The sequence below is a fragment of the Chiloscyllium punctatum genome, chromosome 48 (genome assembly GCF_047496795.1).
Source record: "Chiloscyllium punctatum isolate Juve2018m chromosome 48, sChiPun1.3, whole genome shotgun sequence".
Taxonomy (NCBI): Eukaryota; Metazoa; Chordata; class Chondrichthyes; order Orectolobiformes; family Hemiscylliidae; genus Chiloscyllium; species Chiloscyllium punctatum.
The window spans coordinates 37,361,476-37,380,462 of record NC_092786.1 but is presented as its reverse complement, the minus strand read 5'-3'; the positions used below and the strand labels follow the sequence as shown (position 1 = coordinate 37,380,462).

Here is an 18,987-nt window from a genome sequence, read left to right as displayed (position 1 = left end):
GGTGGATGAAGGTTAAAGGGAATGGGATGGGGGAGTATAATTGGAACTAAATGGTCACGTGAAGGGTAAACAATGACACAGACTGGTGGGGCTGTGTGGCCAATCGATGTAGTGATGGGTGTAATATTTTTACATTGTTTTTCACTGAAAAGGAGACAGATTTTGTGTACAGTTTGTTTGTAGAACTGGATTTGTGACCTGCTATTGCAAGGTTTGCCTTCAGTGTTGTCCTTTTGCCTTTGTTGTAAAAAAGAAAAAGGCTTGCATTTGTCTGGCGATTTTTGCAACTGCTGGATGTTTGTGACTGGTGTACATAAGTGTAATCACTGGGTGTTACGTTAAGACTGTTTTTTGGAAGAACAACTCACTTTGTCCCTTTCTCAGTGGTTATTTTTCTCTATCTGTCCATCACCCCAATGTCCAGTCCAGCTTCCCTCAGATAAATACCTGATTCTTCCGCACAATCGAAATAATCTTTCAGTTTAAGGACAAAATGTTCAATCTCTCACCTTTTTTACTTTTGGCCCGTAATTGCTTTTGCTCAGCAGATTTCTTGGCTGATAAATAACTTTCATCTGTTGCGTTACATATATTTGTGGCAACTAATTGCTCTGAAAGAATGTTACAATTTGCCTACAAGGTTTTGTGTGGGGCAGGTACAAGAGATGTTCTGCAGTAGGTTCACCTAGCATCCACAGGGGTCTCTGTCTTCAATTATATCTCAAAAACTGGGATCTTCATGCACTTTCTTTTTTGTAGCTACTGTGTTTTTCCAGAATTTTCTGATTCCTTTCGTTGATCGCGGGTTGTCTCTTTAGGTGAGTTTGGTTCTCTTGGCATAGTATAGATGGAATCATAGAATCCTAAAATCCCTACAGAGCAGAAAGAGGCCATTCAGTACATCAAGTCTCCAAAGAGTATCCCACCCAGACCCAATTCCCACCATATCCCCATAACCTGCACTTCCCATGGCTAATCCACCCAGCCTATGCATTCCCGAACACCGCAGGCAATTTAGCACCCAACCTGCACATAGAGTTATAGAGATGTACAGCATGGAAACAGACCCTTCGGTCCAACCTGTCCATGCCGACCAGATATCCCTACCCAATCTAGTCCCACCTGCCAGCACCCGGCCCATATCCCTCCAAACCCTTCCTATTCATATACCCATCCAATTGTCTCTTAAATGCTGCAATTGTACCAGCCTCCACCACATCCTCTGGCAGCTCATTCCATACATGTACCACCTTCTGTGTGAAAAGGTTGCCCCTTAGGTCTCTTTTATATCTTTCCCCTCTCACCCTAAACCTGTGCCCTCTAGTTCTGGATTCCCCGACCCCAGGGAAAAGACTTTGTCTATTTATCCTATCCATGCCCCTCATAATTTTGTAAACCTCTATAAGGTCACCCCTCAGCCTCCGATGCTCCAGGGAAAACAGCCCCAGCCTGTTCAGCCTCTTCCTATAGCTCAAATCCTCTAACCCTGGCAACATCCTTGTAAATCTTTTCTGAACCCTTTCAAGTTTCACAACATCTTTCCGATAGGAAGGAGACCAGAATTGCATGCAATATTCCAACAGTGGCCTAACCAATGTCCTGTACAGCCGCAACATGACCTTCCAACTCCTGTACTCAATACTCTGACCAATAAAGGAAAGCATACCAAACGCCTTCTTCACTATCCTATCTACCTGTGACTCCACTTTCAAAAGATCTGGACCAGATGGGCCAATGGGCTGAGAAGTGGCCCATTGGTGTTTAATTCAGATAAATGCGAGGTGCTGCATTTTGGGAAAGCAAATCTTAGCAGGAATTATACACTTAATGGTAAGGTCCTAGGGAGTGTTGCTGAATAAAGAGACCTTGGAGTGCAGGTTCACAGCTCCTTGAAAGTGGAGTCGCATGTAGATAGGATAGTGACGAAGGCGCTTGGTATGCTTTCCTTTATTGGTCAGAGTACTGAGTACAGGAGTTGGGAGGTCATGTTGCGGCTGTACAGGACATTGGTTAGGCCACTGTTGGAATATTGCATGCAATTCTGGTCTCCTTCCTATCGGATCTTTGGACTGTGGGAGGAAACCTATGCAGCCACAGGGAGACTGTGCAAACTCCACACAGACAGCCCCCAGAGAGTGGAATCAAACCTGGGTCCCTGGTGCTGTGAGGTAGCAATGGAGAGGAGACCGCTGGAGAGTTCTTGCATTTTTGAAGCTAGGTTGCTGGCAGGCATTTTTTTCTCTTTCTCTAGATAACTGGATTGCTGATGACCATCTCTCTCTACTATCAATCAGTGTTTATTCAGAATTAATACTTGTGAATGCACTTAAATTGTACTGAACTCCATCCTTGGGAACTGTGCCTTATTTACCAATTCCTGATCTCCATCTTTGGTCATCTGTTTGGCTACTGGAGATATCACTGTGTGCGTTTCAATGGGAAAACCAGTTGCTATGTACAGAACAATCTCGGTTATCGAACATCAATTATCTGAATTTCGGATTATCCAAACAAGATCTCAAGGTCCCTGTACATGCATTTCAACTGAAGTAGCAAAATTCTATTCCTCATCCATTTAAAGCATTATTCTGTAAATCTGAACAGGAATATAGATGCAAGTATTCTTAAATAAATAAATAAATTCAAATATATATTTGAGACGTGACATTAGAGTTAAGTCTTACACTTTTTATAAAAAGGCTCTCTGTTACTTATTCTCCCCGAGGACAAAGGTCTGTGACTGTGAACACACAAGAACAACATATGTGCAAGCCTGAGCTGTGCGCTGTAACAGCAAGATTGCCTCTCAACATTGACTCGCTCCGATTTGCAAACCCAACACTTTTTTTCCTCAGCTCATTCCCCAGAGTTATGTCAAAAAATGAATTCTCACTTTTCGTTTCCGTTATCCCTTGATGGGACTTTTTTTCCCAAACGAAAAGTAGTTCAGTATCTTTCGGTTGACAAAATTTAGTGTAACTTTTTTTTTGATGAGGGAGAGCAAATCGTAGTGAGTTAGCACATATGAAAATAAACAGGAGGAAGACTTGACGGGGGGAAACATGAGGAAAACATTACCCTCTGAAAAACAAATTGATGAGAGGACGGAAACTGAAGTCAGTGAAAACATCTTCCCTTTCTCTCGTGTCCCCCCTGTACTTTGCGCCTCTCTCTCTCTCTCTCTAAGGACTCGGCGGTCACTGAGGAGGGAGGGACAACACTTGGTTAGCCCAGACGGCTGGATAATACCGAGCAGAAAGATTGCGGCTGTCTGCGAGGACTGGGACAAAACCCAGGAAAATGTCAGCAAAAATTTAAAAATTCAGACAAACTTTAGCCAAGAAGTGATTTTATTTGTAAAATATCATGAATTTTTAAGCGATAGCCAGTGTTTGTACACATTTTATCAATTGAATGAAATAAAAACTCTGTAAACATGCTTTTTTACATGATCATGTTCAGTATGGCTTCCTTCTGAGCAAATTACTCCCCATCCACCATGATCATCGATGTTGCTCTGTATTTTGAAGAGGTGGTTGGTATGGGCAGGTAGGAAGAAAGCCTGGTCACCTTTTTTTGTTTGAGTCAATGTCTCTGTCCAACCATCCTTTTCTTCATTGCAGGTCAGCGTTAAGTTTTCACTATGTCTGATGGAGACTACGATTACCTCATCAAATTCCTAGCCCTGGGAGATTCAGGAGTCGGGAAAACCAGCTTCCTCTATCAATACACTGATGCCAAATTCAACTCCAAGTTCATCACCACAGTTGGCATTGACTTCAGAGAAAAGAGGGTGGTGAGTAAATTTGAAGCTGGAGACTGATGGTTTGCGTACCAATGTCTTTGCAACAACCGTAATAAACGAGCATTTTAGTGCCTTCTGGGGATACAAAGCCTTTTGTGAGCTTTGATGTTTTGAAAGCAAGCTTTTTGTGTTAGGTTTTGTGCTTGTACACTGTAACTTGTGTTTTATGTTCCTGTTCAGTACATGATTATAAATTTCTTCTAGCTGTAAGCTAGATTTTAAGCACTACCCTGTAAGAGTGTAAGGCAGAGAAGCAGGAATAGCCCCTCCAGCTTGACCTACCATTTAATAAGATCCTAGCTGATCTAACTGCAGCCTGAAATCCTCATTCGAGCTACCCTGAGAAACGATCACCCTTCTTTACCAGGAATTTGTCTACCTCTGCCTTAAAAACAAAGACTCTGCCTCTACCGCCTTTTCAGGAAGAACGTTCAAAAGACTTGTGCCACTTTGTCCAAAATGTTTTTGTCTCACCTCTGTTTAAACAGATGAACCTTTGTTTTTAACCAGACAACCTAGGTTTCAGGCTCAACGTTGTGAGAGAACACCCTTTCCACGTCAATCTTGTCAAGACCCCTCGGGATCATATACATTTCAATCAAGTTTTCTTTTACTCTTCTCAACCCCAGCAAACCCGCCTGTTCAGCTCTTCCTCCCAAGGCGACCCACCCAGTCCATCTATTACTTCACTGATCCAAAAATAATTCCAGGCTTTACTTGGGTACACATTCTCTGCACTGCAATTTCTGCAACCAAAGACCGAGTGCCGCCAGTTCTGTGATATCTGAGGCCGAGGAATAGATTGGTATTTCTCATATCAATCAGCTCCAACCCAGAGAAGCAATTGTTAGCAAGGTAAGGTCGAATGCTTCCTTGTTGACCAGGCAAACAAAGCTGCTGAGTGGCTCAAGTTCTCCAAGTGGCCAGTTGAGCCACGTTCCAAGCACTCTGATGGAGATTTGTAAACTCGGAGTGGTTTATGTGGCTCATTCACTCTCCTGGCGAACTTGGTTCTGAACCCACTCGTCTCATTTGTTTTTGAAGATGCCCATTTTTTCCCGCTGATCAGGTGGTTTTCATCTTGCCATTATCCAAAGGAGGGAAACTAAGCATCAAGGTTCTGATGTTTCAGTACTTCATGTTGGAGGGGGTAAGACAGATGTGAGGGAATACACTGAAAGAAACACAAGCTGTGAAGTTTTGTGAAGATTGAGAGCCAGTGGAGACAGAAGGACTGGTGACAGTGTCAGAGGGGAGGCTGGTGGGACTTTGAGATACGCATCAATGGGATTTGACAGATCATAGTTTTGGAGGAGATACATTGGTACAGTGCAGGAAGTACACTGCCCCCGTTGATTCCTGTTTGGTGCACATCCTGCATAGCACTTGGATTTTCCATCACTGCATTGTACATAGATATGAGACCCTTTGATCACACAATATTGCCTTCCTGGAAACAATCATCTTGTTAATAAAAGTATTTACTATTTACTATTACACATGACTTCTGCCCCACCCATTGGGCCGATAATGCAAATCTCCGTTAGGCACTGATTCGAAAAGAAACTACTACAAGTCGCTAAAACTTGTGAAAAACTGAGTTTACTTGCTACTGGTTTGAACGAGGTGGTAAGTTCCAATTGATGGACAAGAATTGGACTTTCCATTGATTGCTGCTGTTGAATATTAAGTTCCTGTTAATCTCTGCCTCCCTTATTATGATTGAATACCAAGACCACAACCCTTTAGAAAGTCATTTATCAAATTGATTTGATTCCTCCTAGATTGTCAATAGGAGGGGAAGAGCCACAAAAGACAGTTATGGATGGGTGAGGTTACAAGTTCATTGCAGCTTTCCTGAGCTGCATATTGAGTTTGTAAAAGATGTATAGCCAGGAATGAATTTCTCTGCAAGTATTCTAGAAGCTCCACAGTGCCCTAGAGTAGATTTTTTCCCCCTCCCTCTGCACAGTTTTATGTGACTCATTTGTACAGTTGTTCAAAATGAGGCTTCAAATATCAAATTTCTAATGAATGGGACATTGTTTAATTTTAGCACATTTTTAACTTTAGCCAGCCAGTAGACAGGTTAATGTGATATTTTGCTTCAATGATCACCAACATAAGCCAGGAAATGTTGTACAAAATTCCTGATCTCATTGTCAAGTGACATCTTCTGGAAGCCTGTCAGGAAGGGAAGGTAGAGCTGGGTGTGGGTTCTCTGATTGACGAGGCTTTGAATATCGGTCAAAAGTCCTGATCACAATGGGTGCTACATAAATGCAAGTTTCATTCTTCTTCAATTGAAGTCTGAACCTCGACAATAAATGATTAGTGGATGCAGCTGCTGTTTAGCTAGCTGTGGCGAGGATGTGATTCACATAGAAATTCATCAGTTTACCTGCTATGGTGGACTGTCAAGTGGCTATCTTTTCTTGCTGAGCTGGTAGAGGGTATTCTATCTCCAGGACAATAAATGCTGCCTTTTCCAGCAATGTTTGATTCCTACAGCAAACCTCATCCCTGAAGTAAACTGTCTCTCACTGAGCATAATCCTATGTCTGGCATTGGTGCTCGTGATGCTATTTCACCGCCCCTGCCAACCGCAGGTCCAAGAAGATCAGATTTAACCTGGTGCAGAAGCTTTTCCCCATTAGCAACTCTGCTGGAGCTATCCCTATAGTTGCATGAAGGGTGGTCATATAGTCAAATAGGAACCAGGACAGTCTGGTATCTAGTGAAGCTGCAGGCTGTTTCTTTAAGCATGCCTTCAAAATTTAGACTGCTCTGTTTGCCAGACTATTGGATAATGGATGGTATGGAACTGTCCTTTATTGTTGAGTGCCATTTGATTTTAGGAAATACTCAGATTCCCTGCTGGTAAACGATAGCCTGTTGTCTGTGAAGAACACTTCTGAGAGTCCGTGTACTGCAAAAGATGGTGCAGTTTTTCTATTGTTGATCCCGTGTTTGATGAATAAATGACTCTCTGCATGTCCAACCATTTTCAGTGGTGTCCACAATGACTAAGAGCATTGAGACCATGAAAGGACCTACATTGTCAACATGTAACTGAGTCCAGGGTTTATCTGGATATTCCTATGAATGGGGTGGTGGGGGGGGTTCCAGCAGTAATTTTTGACCTTGTTGGCATTCTGGGCACTGCCCACCAACACAGCTATCTCTACATCCAATCCTGGCCAACAGAGATAACTTCTTGCCAACATCTTCATTTTGGAAACCTTTGGATGACCCTGTTGGAGATCAGCCAGGATCTGGAGGTGACCTTTGCTTGGGACAATCACTCTTGCTCCCTATAATGATATGCTGTGCTCCCCTGGGATCTGGTCTGTCTGGGCCCAAAAAGGTTTCAGTTCTGGTTTTGATGGCCCTTTGGTTTCCCCCATCACCACCAGCTGTTTCAATTTTGCCTGGACTGGAGTTTTCTGCATCCAAACTCTGATATTGTCAGCTGTGGCTGGAAGCATAGCCAGAAAATTTGCAGCCATTACCAATTCTTCCTGTGTGGTACCATTTTTGGTGCATATGAATTCAGCCTGAAGCTATGGGTGCCACAGACTTGTCCTCTTTAAATAGATTTATCAGGGGTTTGGGGTCTGTTATTATTACAATCTTACTAGCTCTGATGACTCACACCTGTTCTGATAAGGACAGACACTTGATCCTAAACTGAAACAGATATTGGTGGAACTTCAGAGTTGGAGTCCAGAGTGAATTTTGTTAAAGGTTGGTTCTGTAATCACTGAAAAGGCTGCACTGGTATTGAACTCCATTGGAACTGGGTGACCATTTTGCCAGAGTTTATCTTGATGCAAGCAATTTAACTGTTCCAAACCAGAGGGAGGTGGAGTTTCCAACATGTGTACTCTCCTGGATACTGGCCTCTGAGTTCTCTTACTCAATGAAGGTCCAATAGGATTCCTTTTCTGTCTCGAATCTGCATATCAGGAGCAACTAGTGTCTTGCTGGTCGGATCCAGACAAAAATTTTACCATTTGGCTGAGGCTTGGCTTTGTTTTGGGGTTTTGCTGTGGACTGACCAAGAGTCCCTCTATTCAGGATGTGTCCTGTGTGAGGCTATGCAATTGCCTTCACTCAAGTGGTGTTCCCCAAACTCAGTCAGACTGGCAAGAGTGTCCACTTCCATCAAAATACCCTGCAACTTATGTTCTCCATTTTCCAATGATAAAGCCAGTTTAGTACCTGTTTGAAGTCCAGTTGGGTTTCAGTTTAGGATCAAGTGTCTGTCCTTATCAGAACAGGTTGTGAGTCATCAGAGCTAGTGAAGAGATCATCGCTGGATCGTGATTGGACGTTGGAGGATCGTTTGGTTGTGCTGACCTGCTCTTGGTGGATCTTCATGCTGGCTTTGGCCTAATGCCAATTCAGGGACCAGCCAACCTCAGTGCTATGGCCTCGACAGCTGCCCGCAGCCCTGGCCAGGGGGTTCAAAACACAGTCAGGGTGACTGTGAAGAAGATTGAGGATCATACACCACTCGACCGCACCCTGTTTATTAAGAAGGTACTGTTGGGATGCTGTGGGTTTGCTGCTGTGGACGTGTACTGCCTGCAGGATTTCCCTGAGGCAGGCTGCTTTAATGTGACCTTCAGAAGTGTGAAGCAGTGCAAACAGCTCCTGAAGGTCTTCAAGGAGAAGGAAGGTGAGCCGCTGTTGTCCATCTTGTCAGCGACCCCATTGTGTGTGCTTCCTGCACAGGAGGAATCGGGTTGTTACAATCCATATGTACAACCCTTACGTTCCAGTGGCTGATGTCCTGACCTTCCTGGGAAGGTATGTCCAAGTTGAGGGAGAAGCCACTGAAGTGATCGACCCCTTTTGGATCTGGACCAGTAAGCGGCAGGTCAGGGTAACTCTGAGGGCCGATGACAGTGGGAACATCCTCCACCCACCCTCGAGCTTCGCAATTGGAGGGAGCAGAGGCTACCTGACATATGCAGGGCAGCCGAAAGTGTGCCGAACCTGCGGGAAGTCGGGACACGTGGTGGCGGATTGCAAAGTGACCATCTGCAGGAACTGCAAACAGGAGGGTCACTTGACTAAGGACTGTCAGGAAGAAAAGAGCTGCAACCTGTGCAGAGAGGCGGGCCACATGTACAAGACCTGCCCAAGACGGGGGGGCCCCACTTACACACAGATGGCTGGAGGTGGCAATGTGAGCTGTGGACCCCCAAAGACCAGTAAGGTCCACCCGGACAGCAGGGAAACGGAGTCGGGTGGCACCCAGAAAGAAGAACAGGCTGGAGTGGAGGAGGCGGCAGCCAGCGGAGAGACACAGCAGCTGATCCTAGCTCTAGCCGGGCAGATGGGAGAAATGGAGGAGGAGGTAATCAAGCAGGCAGAGGAGTGGATACCTGTTAAAAACAGGAAGAGGAAATCTTGCCAGGCTCCCAAAGCCCCCCAGCAAAAGGGGAAAAGACAGCTGCACGAGGGAGGGACAGCCAGCTCTTCGGAGGGGGAAGACGGACGCAAAGAAGGCCATCACCACCAGAAGAAGAGACAGAGTGCTGTAGGTAAAGAGGAGGGCATTTCCTCCCAACCAGGAAACAACGGACCCCCGAAGTCCACCCTCCATCCATTGAGAACCAGGGGGTAGCCACTGCCCCACAACTACAGGCAACCGAGAGCTGTGATCCTCTGACAGTCCCATTGTCAGACACAGAACTGGACAGTGAGGACCCTTGCCTTGGCTCAATGACACCAGAGCGGGTAAATGACCCCAGTGAGGAGCTGGATAGCTACCTCAGCCCAGCAAAGGTCCAGCAGTTCGTGCTTACCATGGGGATGTGGACAGCCACCCCGGAGACAGGACAGTCAAATGGACAATGGTAACCCCATAAACTGGGGGTTAAAGAAGTTTCATTTGCTTTCATATAACAGGGGACCCACTCAGTAGGTGGGTTCCGCTGAAGCTACAGCCAAATACCAAGAGACTGGATAGTTAATAAAGGTAACTGTTAATAGGATAACTGTAAATTAGATTAATTCAATTTGTTCTTTGTAATGTTAAGACATGCAATGTATATAACTATGAACGACATGGAAAATTGTACAAGTACCAAAGATTTATTTACATGAATAAAGTATATTTTGAAATTAAAAAAATGTCCAGTTGGGTTTCAGCTAGTAGCGCTTTTGCATGGTTACATCATTAATCCCACATACCAAAAGGTCTCTCGGCATCTCATTAAAGATTTAACCAGAGACATATGCCTCTGCCAGTTGTCTTAACATAGTCAAAAATCCCGATATGGATTTGCCTGATTCTCAAATTAAGTGTAAAAACAATAGCAGCTCAGAATTAGAGGACCCTTGGGGTTGTAATATTCCTTAACTAAATCCATCAACTCTTGAAATATTTTGGTATATGATGCCTCAGGGAAGGTTAAGCTCCCAAGAACAAAAAAGCTGCGGGTCCACAAGCTGTCGGGAGATTTACTCATTTCTTTTCATCTGCCCCAATATCATTTGCCTGGAAAAAATTAACTAATTCCTTTCACATTCTGGGCCCAGTCTTCAACAGGATCAAATTATTCAAGCTTCCCAAATAACAGCATGATGCCAGAAATAGTTACCCTCAATTCAAAGATGACTACTGCAAGCGAATTTCTTCAGGAATGTGCTTTGCTTTCATTGCCACTGAAATAACTCCACAGAGGTTGGTATCCCATCACCAAGCCATCCTCTATTTACACGTGGAGAATCCTTGAAACTGATCCAACTCCCTAAGACCCAGTTCTCAGAATGAACAGGATTCCTGCCACTCTTGTTCTTGCCTGTCAGCCTGGGCTCCCTCATTGAGGATGTTAATCTAATCCAGTCAGGGAATTCCTATTCTATGAGGTCCACCTGGCTCACCTTGTTAGAATCATTGCATCTTCTAATGCAGTAACTGCTTCAAAATCTTTGATGCACTCCGGTCTTTTGAGTCATGGGTAAGCAAAAGGCTACCATTTTACCTCATACCTAACTAGGTGAGAGGTCAGATCAGACAGGTGTCAAATCACTGCCTACTGCGGTGTCAACTTGGTAACCTAGAACTTGAGTATTGCTAGGGAAAAAGAAAAGAGGATATCATAGCTTTTAACCTTGTACTCATCAAGGTAAATGCAGGAGTATTAAATATCCAAGAGAAGAAAAATTTATGTTGCATCAGTATCATTGTTCTCATTCATGTCTAAATTGTTGTTACTTTAGTTTAGATTAGATTACCTTTGAAGTTTGATCCTTTTGTGACTATCCTGGTGAGTGCAAAGATTAAAAGTTTTGATTCAGTGTCTTTTTAACTTGTATAAATTCATTGTTCAGGATGTGACTCTCAGGGTAGATATAGTGTTTAAGAAGCTCAGGCCCATGCCATTGCCCTGTGAAAGTGTTGCTGGCACTGAATTTGCTCAATGCATCCATGTACTCTCAACTTATTGTTTTAAGACCTGGTTCAGCGTGTCTTGCAGCAAAACAGAAGGAGACTGCACGTACCAAACACATTGCCTTCCACACTCTGTAATTCCATAAAACCATGTCATGCTGGCCAAGGTAAAATTTGCTTCAAATCTAATGGAGGCATGAAGGTGAATATATCCTGTAATAAGTTATGTTAGTTTGCCCTTAAGTTATACTTCGCTTTCCTCTCCACTTTCCCTGGTCATTGTTGAATGTCCTTATTTCTGATTTGCTCACCGGCCATGGGCATCGCTGACTGGGCCAGCATTTATTGCCCATCCCTAGTTGCCCTTGAGCAGGTGGTGGTGATCGACCTCCTTGAACTACTGCAGTCCATATGCTATAGTTTGACCCACAGTATGTTCCCAAATATTTGCTATCCTCTCCTTCGAGATGTAGATTTGATTCATTTTTCCAGCCAGTTAACATTTAGCATTGCTTGATTTAATTGCTTACTTGAAGCATTCTATCTGTGTGCATATGGCAAGTGCTCTGCCCAGGACCGTAAGAAACCACAGAAGGTGTGCGCATGACCCAGAATATCACTGAGGCCAACCTCCCACACATGGACTCCATTTACATTTCTTGTTGCTGCTTAAAGTCTGTCAGCATTATCAAAGATCCCTCCCACCCCGGTAATACTCTCTTCAAATCTCTTCCGTCAGTCAGAAGGTACGAAGCTGGAATGCATACGCCAACAGGTTCAAGAACAGCTTCTTCCCTGCTGTTATTCAACCGCTGAATGGACCTCTCTAACTTCAAATAACGTTGATCTTGCTTTGCCCCCCTCCTGTGCAGTGTAACACTGTATGCCTCGCTCTGTCTCCACACCCTATGATCTGTATGTTCTTGTTTGCTGTGATCTGGCTGTATGGCTCGCAAAACAAAACTTTTCACTGTACTTAGGTACATGTGACTACAATAAATCAGATCAAATTGAATGGGTTGAGCACTTGTTTGTAAACTTGAAATGACAAAAAGCACAAATTGAAAATTTTGGTTTGAACGCAGGGAGAGATGTAAGCTTTGTAAGAAGTGAGATACCAAAAACAACATGTAGAAGAGGCCATTTTTCCTCAGCTCAAAGACCAGTCTTTAATATGCCCAAAGAACTTCATATTTAGCAAAGCTCAGACAGAGTGGAATAAATGTTGAGGGACACAAGAAGTTTCGACCGGACATAGCCGGTCACAAAGAACTTTTGACCAGATTATCTACTTTTTAGATAAATTATCATTGATCACATGAGTCAATTTATATTAGACAACCCCAATCAACAGCAAAGCAATTAGTGACATATTTGTTTGCTCTTGTGTTGGTTCAGGGTTAACTGTTGTCCAAAACATCAGGGAGGGCTCCCTTCTCTTTGAATAGTGTTGTGGTGTTTCTAATTTCATTTGAAAGATGCCACTTCTAACAATACAGCACTCGCTGTGTGCTGCACTGAAATGCTAGCTTGGATTATGTGATAAAGTTCTGGCATGGGATTTGAACCCACTTTCAGTGTGCTATCACCGAATCAAATGAACCCTCAGCAGTTTTACATGTCTGAGCTGGTTCCTGGCAACGGAGGAGGGAGGGGATCTTCAGTTCTTATGGATCAAGCATTGAAGTTGGTGTGTTGTAAATTTCCTGCCATATAATGAGCCTCCAGGACCTACAGTAGAGAAGAGAAACATAAGTGCAATTTAGTGGAATGCTGAACGGTTACAGCACAGAAAGTAGCCATTCAGCCCATTGAACCTGTACTGATTCGCTGCAAATGCATTTAGCTCCTCCTACTCCTCCACCCTTGCCCTGTAATTCTGCAATTCTTTTTCTTTCCAACCTGTCATGATCCCTGGATAGACCAACAAATTCTGAAGAGATCAGTTTCCCACTGACCAACAACGATTTCATGTTTCAAGACTTTTACAGTAACAAATGAAAATCAACACAAATTAAATAGTAATTAACAGGCAACTAATGCTTTAAACTAGTGTGAACTGTAAGTTTTATATGAACAAACCTGTGTTGTCTTACAAACCCTTTTTACTGAGTGCTGTATTTGCAGCAGCTGCATGGGATTTACCAGGACATTCCCCCAGTTAGTCTCAGTGCCTTAGCAGGCATACGTTTCTCCTGGCTACGTCCGGTCGAAACTTCTTGTGTCCCTCAACATTTATTCCACTCTGTCTGAGCTTTGCTAAATATGAATACTGTTGGCAAGACCACATCTTGGTGATTCCCTGTTTCTTAAACCTTCCGTAGTCCTGTCTGCTATGTTCCTGTCTGAGGGGAAAGCGAAATCTCACCAAGCACCTCGCCTGCTTGTTAACGCAGGGACAGTTCCTCCTCGTTTTCCACAGCAGAAGCTCTAGCATTCCTGTCTCAAAAAGAAGCTGTCCTTATTTTTTCTGAGATGCTGTGAAATGATGGTGAAACTGATACCTGTCACTTCAAGTGTTTCTGTATGAATTTCACTCCCCCGTAGCAACCAGCTCGCATGGGCATGTCTCCAAGCTAAAGTGTTTACTGACTTCTCTGCTTCAGTTTGAGTTAAAGGTGCATTTCAACAAACTATTCTCTTGTAAAGGTTCAGCGTTCATTAATAGAGACTTATCCAGTTCCCTTTGAATCTGCCTCCACACCCTTTAGGCAGTGCATAACAGTTTTTAACCACACGTGTAGAGAGTTACCCCAGTTGTTGCCGTCAGTTCTTTTACCAATCTCCTTACCTCTGTGTTCTCAGCTCTCTGTTAGTGGGAACAGTTTCTCACTATCTCCTTTGTCCAGACAGCTCCTGATTTTCAGCACCTCCACCAAAATGCGCCTCAAACTTCTCAAAGGAAAGCAGCCCCACTTATTCCAATCTGTGCACTGAACTGAATGTCATATTCACAGAATCCTTCAGTACACAACAGGCCCTTCGGCCCATCAAGTTTGCACTGACAAAAAAAGTTACTCTTAAATCTAAATTTGTCCCAAGTTCCAGCATAGCCTGTAATGTTATTACATTCCAAGTGCTCACCCCAGTACTTTTTAAAGATTGTGAGGTTTACCACTTGAACTGCCCTCCCAGGCAGTGATTCCAGGCCCCTACCATCCTCTAGGTAAAACAAATGTTCCCTCAAATCTCCTCTAAACTTTCTGCTCTTCACCGTTAAGATGATGCCCCACTGTTATTGGGTTTTCAATTAAGAGGAGCAACTGCTTCCTACCCACCCTGCCCATGCCCTTCAATCTGAACACTTCAGTCAGGTCTCCTTTCAGCCTCCTCTGGTCTGAAGAAACCAACCTGAGCCCTATCCAGATTCTCTTCCCAGATAAACCGCTCCACCTCAGGCAACATGTTGGTGTATCTCCTCTGCACCCTGCTGCCCCCTGCCCCAGTGCAATCAGATCCTTCCTATCGTATGGTGTCTAGAGCTGCATACAGTGCTCCAGCTGTGTCCCAAGCAAAGTTCTATCCAGCTTCAACATGACCTCCCTGCTCTTATAATCTAGAACTGATAAAGGCAAAGGTCCCCATATGCTGCTCTGGCCACACTATTAACATTTGTTGCTGCTTTCAGCGATCTGTGGACAAGCATCCCAAGTTCCCTGTGTTCCCCTGTTCCTATTCCTCTACTTTGCTGCACCTTCCCCAAAGCCTTGCCACCTTTCCTGAAATACAGTAATGAATTGGACACTGTCCCAGTCAAGGGATAACTTGTTAAGATGCAGAGGGCAACTTGCTGAAGAGCAATTTGTCCTAGAAATTCAAGAAATCTTTGCTCTTGTTGAGTACCTCTTTCTGATCATGGTATCTCCTCACACTGTGTACCTAAATTAATTTGCCTTTGAGACCAAACCAGTTATAAAGTTTTTTTTTGTTATCTTCCATGCCTTAATTGTCGAAGCTTGGGATTGCATGTGCCTTATTAAAGATTTTCTGAAACTGAGCCCGGGGACGGTGTGAGGCCGGTGGTGGCACTCGGCTCTTCGGGCCTGTGTCTTCTTGGAGCCAGGTTGCTTGTGAATGCAGCCCACAGCCGCTGGTAAATCCCATCTACGGCTAACTACTGGCACAAGACCGATAGTCAACAAGTACCGTAAGGGAAAGTTGAAAAGAACTTTCTGAAACTGATTGTTCACCTTTGAGCAACTTGTGCAGATATGCCCCAGTCCTCTCTACTCCTGTTCCTCTTTTTGAAATTAATGCTTTATTTTATAGTATCTCTTCTCTTTTTATCTACCTCTATTACAGTTAATTCATGATGTAACTAACAAGATAAACAAAGGGGAACCTGTAGATCTACTGCAGTTGGATTTCAAACAGTGATCAATAAAGTGTCTTATATTGTTAACTGTACAAGATGAGAACTCATGCTGTTAAAAGTAATTTAGTAACATGGTTAGAGGCTTGGATACCTTATTTATTAATTTCTTTTAAAAACGACATGGTAAATAGGTATTTGGCAAACTAACTAAAGTGCTACAGGGATCAATGTGGAGGCCTCAACTATTTATAATCTATGTTAGTGATTCGGAGGAGAGGTCTGACTGTGTTTTGAGCCAATCTGATTCAAAGTGGGCAGGAAAGCAAGTCATATAGAAGGTGCAAAGGGATATTGATAGTTTGTGAGTGGACAGAGAAAATGAACTTGTGAAAATGTGAGGTTATGTACTTGGGCAAGGAGAACTGTAAAGCAAGATAGTGCTTAAAGTGATACTATTTACAGAATGTTTCAGTGCAGATGGCTCTGGGTATTCAGGGCAAGACCAGAACAGCTTGGGGGCCTATTGCTTATGTGCATCTGTTTTCTGCACGTTCGCAACTACTCAGATAATTTGGTAAAAGTGTCACTGTCACTTTTATTCCAGAGGTTTCAACTTTGTTGGCAAGCTTATATTGAGCTCTTTATCAGGCACCTTTAATAAGTCCGCGTACACCTCATTTATTGCACTGCCCTCATCAACCCTCTCTGTTACCTTATTAAACTGTATTAACATATGTGATCTAATTAGAGTCGAGAGTGTGGTGCTGGAAAAGTACAACTGGTCAGGCAGCATCCGAGGTGCAGGAGACCCAACGTTTCAGGCATAAGCCTCATTCCTGATGAAGGGCTTATTCCTGAAACATCGATTCTCCTGCTCCTTGGGTGCTGCCTGACTGGCTGTGATTTTGCAGCTCCACACTCTCGACTCTGATTTCCAGCATCTGCAGTCCTCACTTTCTCCTATGTGATCTAATTAGTCTCGGTAATTCTTTTTAATTTATTCATTGAATGTGGGATTCACTGGCTCGGCTAGTGTTTATTACCCACCATAATTGCCCTCAAGAAGGTAATGGTGAAGCTGCTATCTTAAACTGCTGCAGTAGGTAACCCCATAATGCCCATAGGGAGGGAATTCTAGGATTTTGACCCAGCGACAGTGAAGGGATTGTAATAGATTTCCAAGTCAGGATGGTAAGTGGCTTGGAGGAGAACTGGAAAGTGGTGGTGTTCCCATGTAACTGTTGCCCTTGTCCTTCTAGATAATAGCAGTTGTGGGTTTGGAACGTGCTATCCAAGGAGTGTTGGTGAATTTCTATCTTGCAAGTTGGATCCAATGGATATGGAGCCAATCAAATGGGCTGCTTTGTCTAGATGCTTCTTGATTGTTGGTGGAACTTGCCTCGTGATTTCCATCACACTCCTGCCTTGTGCCTTGTAGATATTGGGAATGCTTTGTGGATTCTAGAGATAAATTATTTTCCTTAGGGTTTCTAGCCTGTGGCCTGCTGTTGTAGTCACAGTATTCTATGTAGCTAGTCCAATCCGTTCTGGTCCATGGTGACTCCCAGGATGATGTGTGGCAAGAAATTCAGCAATGGAAGTGCCATTGAATGTTGAAGGATAATTGTTAAATTCTTGTTGAAAATTGTCATTGCCTGGCACTTGTGGTGTTAATGTTACTGGCTACTTGTCAGTCCAAGCCTAGATCGTGTTGTATTTTGGAGTGGATTGCTTCAGCGTCTGAGGATCGTGAATGGTGCTGAACTTTGTGTAATCATTGGCGAGCATCTCCACTTCTGACTTCATGACGAAGGGAAGGTCATTGGTGATGCAGCTGGAGATGATTGGGCCTAGAACATTACCCTGAGGAACTCCTGCAGAGGTGCCCTGTAGCTGAGATGACTGCCCGTCTTTCTTTGTACTGGATCAGACTTGAACCAGTGGAGAGTCTTCTTCCTGATTTCCATTGACTCCAGTCAACGAAACACTCTGTCACGTACAACCTTGATGAAAAGTCACTGAAGTTCAGCTCTTTTTGTCCATGTTTGAACCAAAGCTATACAATGGTCAGGAGTAGAGTGTCTCTGGAAGAACCCAAACTGAATGTCAATGATCAGGTTATTGCTAAGCATATATCACTTTATCACTTTATTGTCGAGGTGATGCCCCCTTTCATTACTTCACAGATAATTAAGAATAAACTGATGGGACATGAATTGACTGAGGTGAATTTGTCCTGTTTTTTGCATATAGCTAATACCTGGGCAATTTTCCAGATTGTTTGGCACATGCCAGTGTTGGAGCTGTTCTGGATGAGTTGCCTAGGGTTGTAGCAAGTTCCAAAGCACAATTCTTCAATGTTGGAATGTTGTTGGGACCTGAAGCCTTTGCAGCATCCATTGCTTTCAACTGCTTCATGTGGAGCAAATCAATTTAGCTGAAGATAGAATCTGTAATGCTAGGGACCACTGGAGGAGGCCAAGATGGATCATCCACTCAGCACTTCTTTTGTACTTTGTGGGCGGGAGTATTTGTGCCAAGCCCTCCTCCAGTGAGTGGTTTAATTGTCCACCACCATTCATGAATGATGTGGCAGGACTGCAGAGCTTAGATCTGACCCTCTGGTTGTGGGATTGCTTAGCTCCAACACTTGCGGCTTTTATTATTTGGCATATAAGTAGTCCTATTTTGTAGCTTCACCAAGTCGACATCTTATTTTTAGGTATGCCTGATATATACCTGCACTCTGCATTGAGCCAGGGTTGGTCCCCTGGTTTGATGGTAATGGTTCAGTGGGGGATATGTCACGCTATGAGTTTATATATTATGCTGTAGACAATTCTGCTGCTGTTGATGGCCCACAGCACCTCATGGATGAGTTACTAGATCTGTTTAAAGTCAGTCCCATTTAGCATAAGGGCGGTGCCGCACAACACAATGATGCGTATTCTCAATGTGAAGGTGGGACTTTTTTTTCAAAAGGACTGTACAGTGATAACTCAAATCCAATGCCACCATGTATGGAAAATTAGAAATGTGAATTGCTTTGAAAACTAATTTAACTTCATTAAAAAAGTTCCTACTTTAATAAAAGTCTAACTTTAGAAAAATTGAGATCTATACCCAGGATTGAGGCTGAAAGTTGTTCAAAATTCATTCACAGGATGAGGGCATCACTGACTAGTCCAGCATTTATTGCCCATCCCAGAGGGCAGTTAAAAGTCAACCACATTGCTGTGGGTCTGGAGTCACATGTAGGCCAGACCAGGTAAGGATGGCAGTTTCCTTCCCTAAAGGGCATTAGTGAACCAAATGGGCTTTTCCAACAATCAACAATGGATTAGAGATCATCATTAGACACTTAATTCCACATTTTTATTGAATTCAAATTCCACCATCTGCCATGGTGTGATTCAAACCCAGGTCCCCAGGACATTAACTGTCCAGCGATAATAC

The 18,987-nt window shown here is 43.6% G+C and overlaps 1 protein-coding gene across 11 annotated transcripts in view; it reads left to right on the top strand.

Annotated features, from left to right (window-relative positions):
* Positions 1-18,987, top strand: part of rab27a (RAB27A, member RAS oncogene family) — a 134,577-nt gene that overhangs the window by 88,317 nt on the left and 27,273 nt on the right. For all 11 annotated transcript variants that reach the window (XM_072564961.1, XM_072564962.1, XM_072564968.1 and 8 more), the window contains one exon: positions 3,624-3,796. In XM_072564961.1, the coding sequence (XP_072421062.1) occupies positions 3,644-3,796 (153 nt within the window). In that variant the 5' untranslated portion in view covers positions 3,624-3,643. The remainder of the gene's footprint in view (positions 1-3,623; positions 3,797-18,987) is intronic.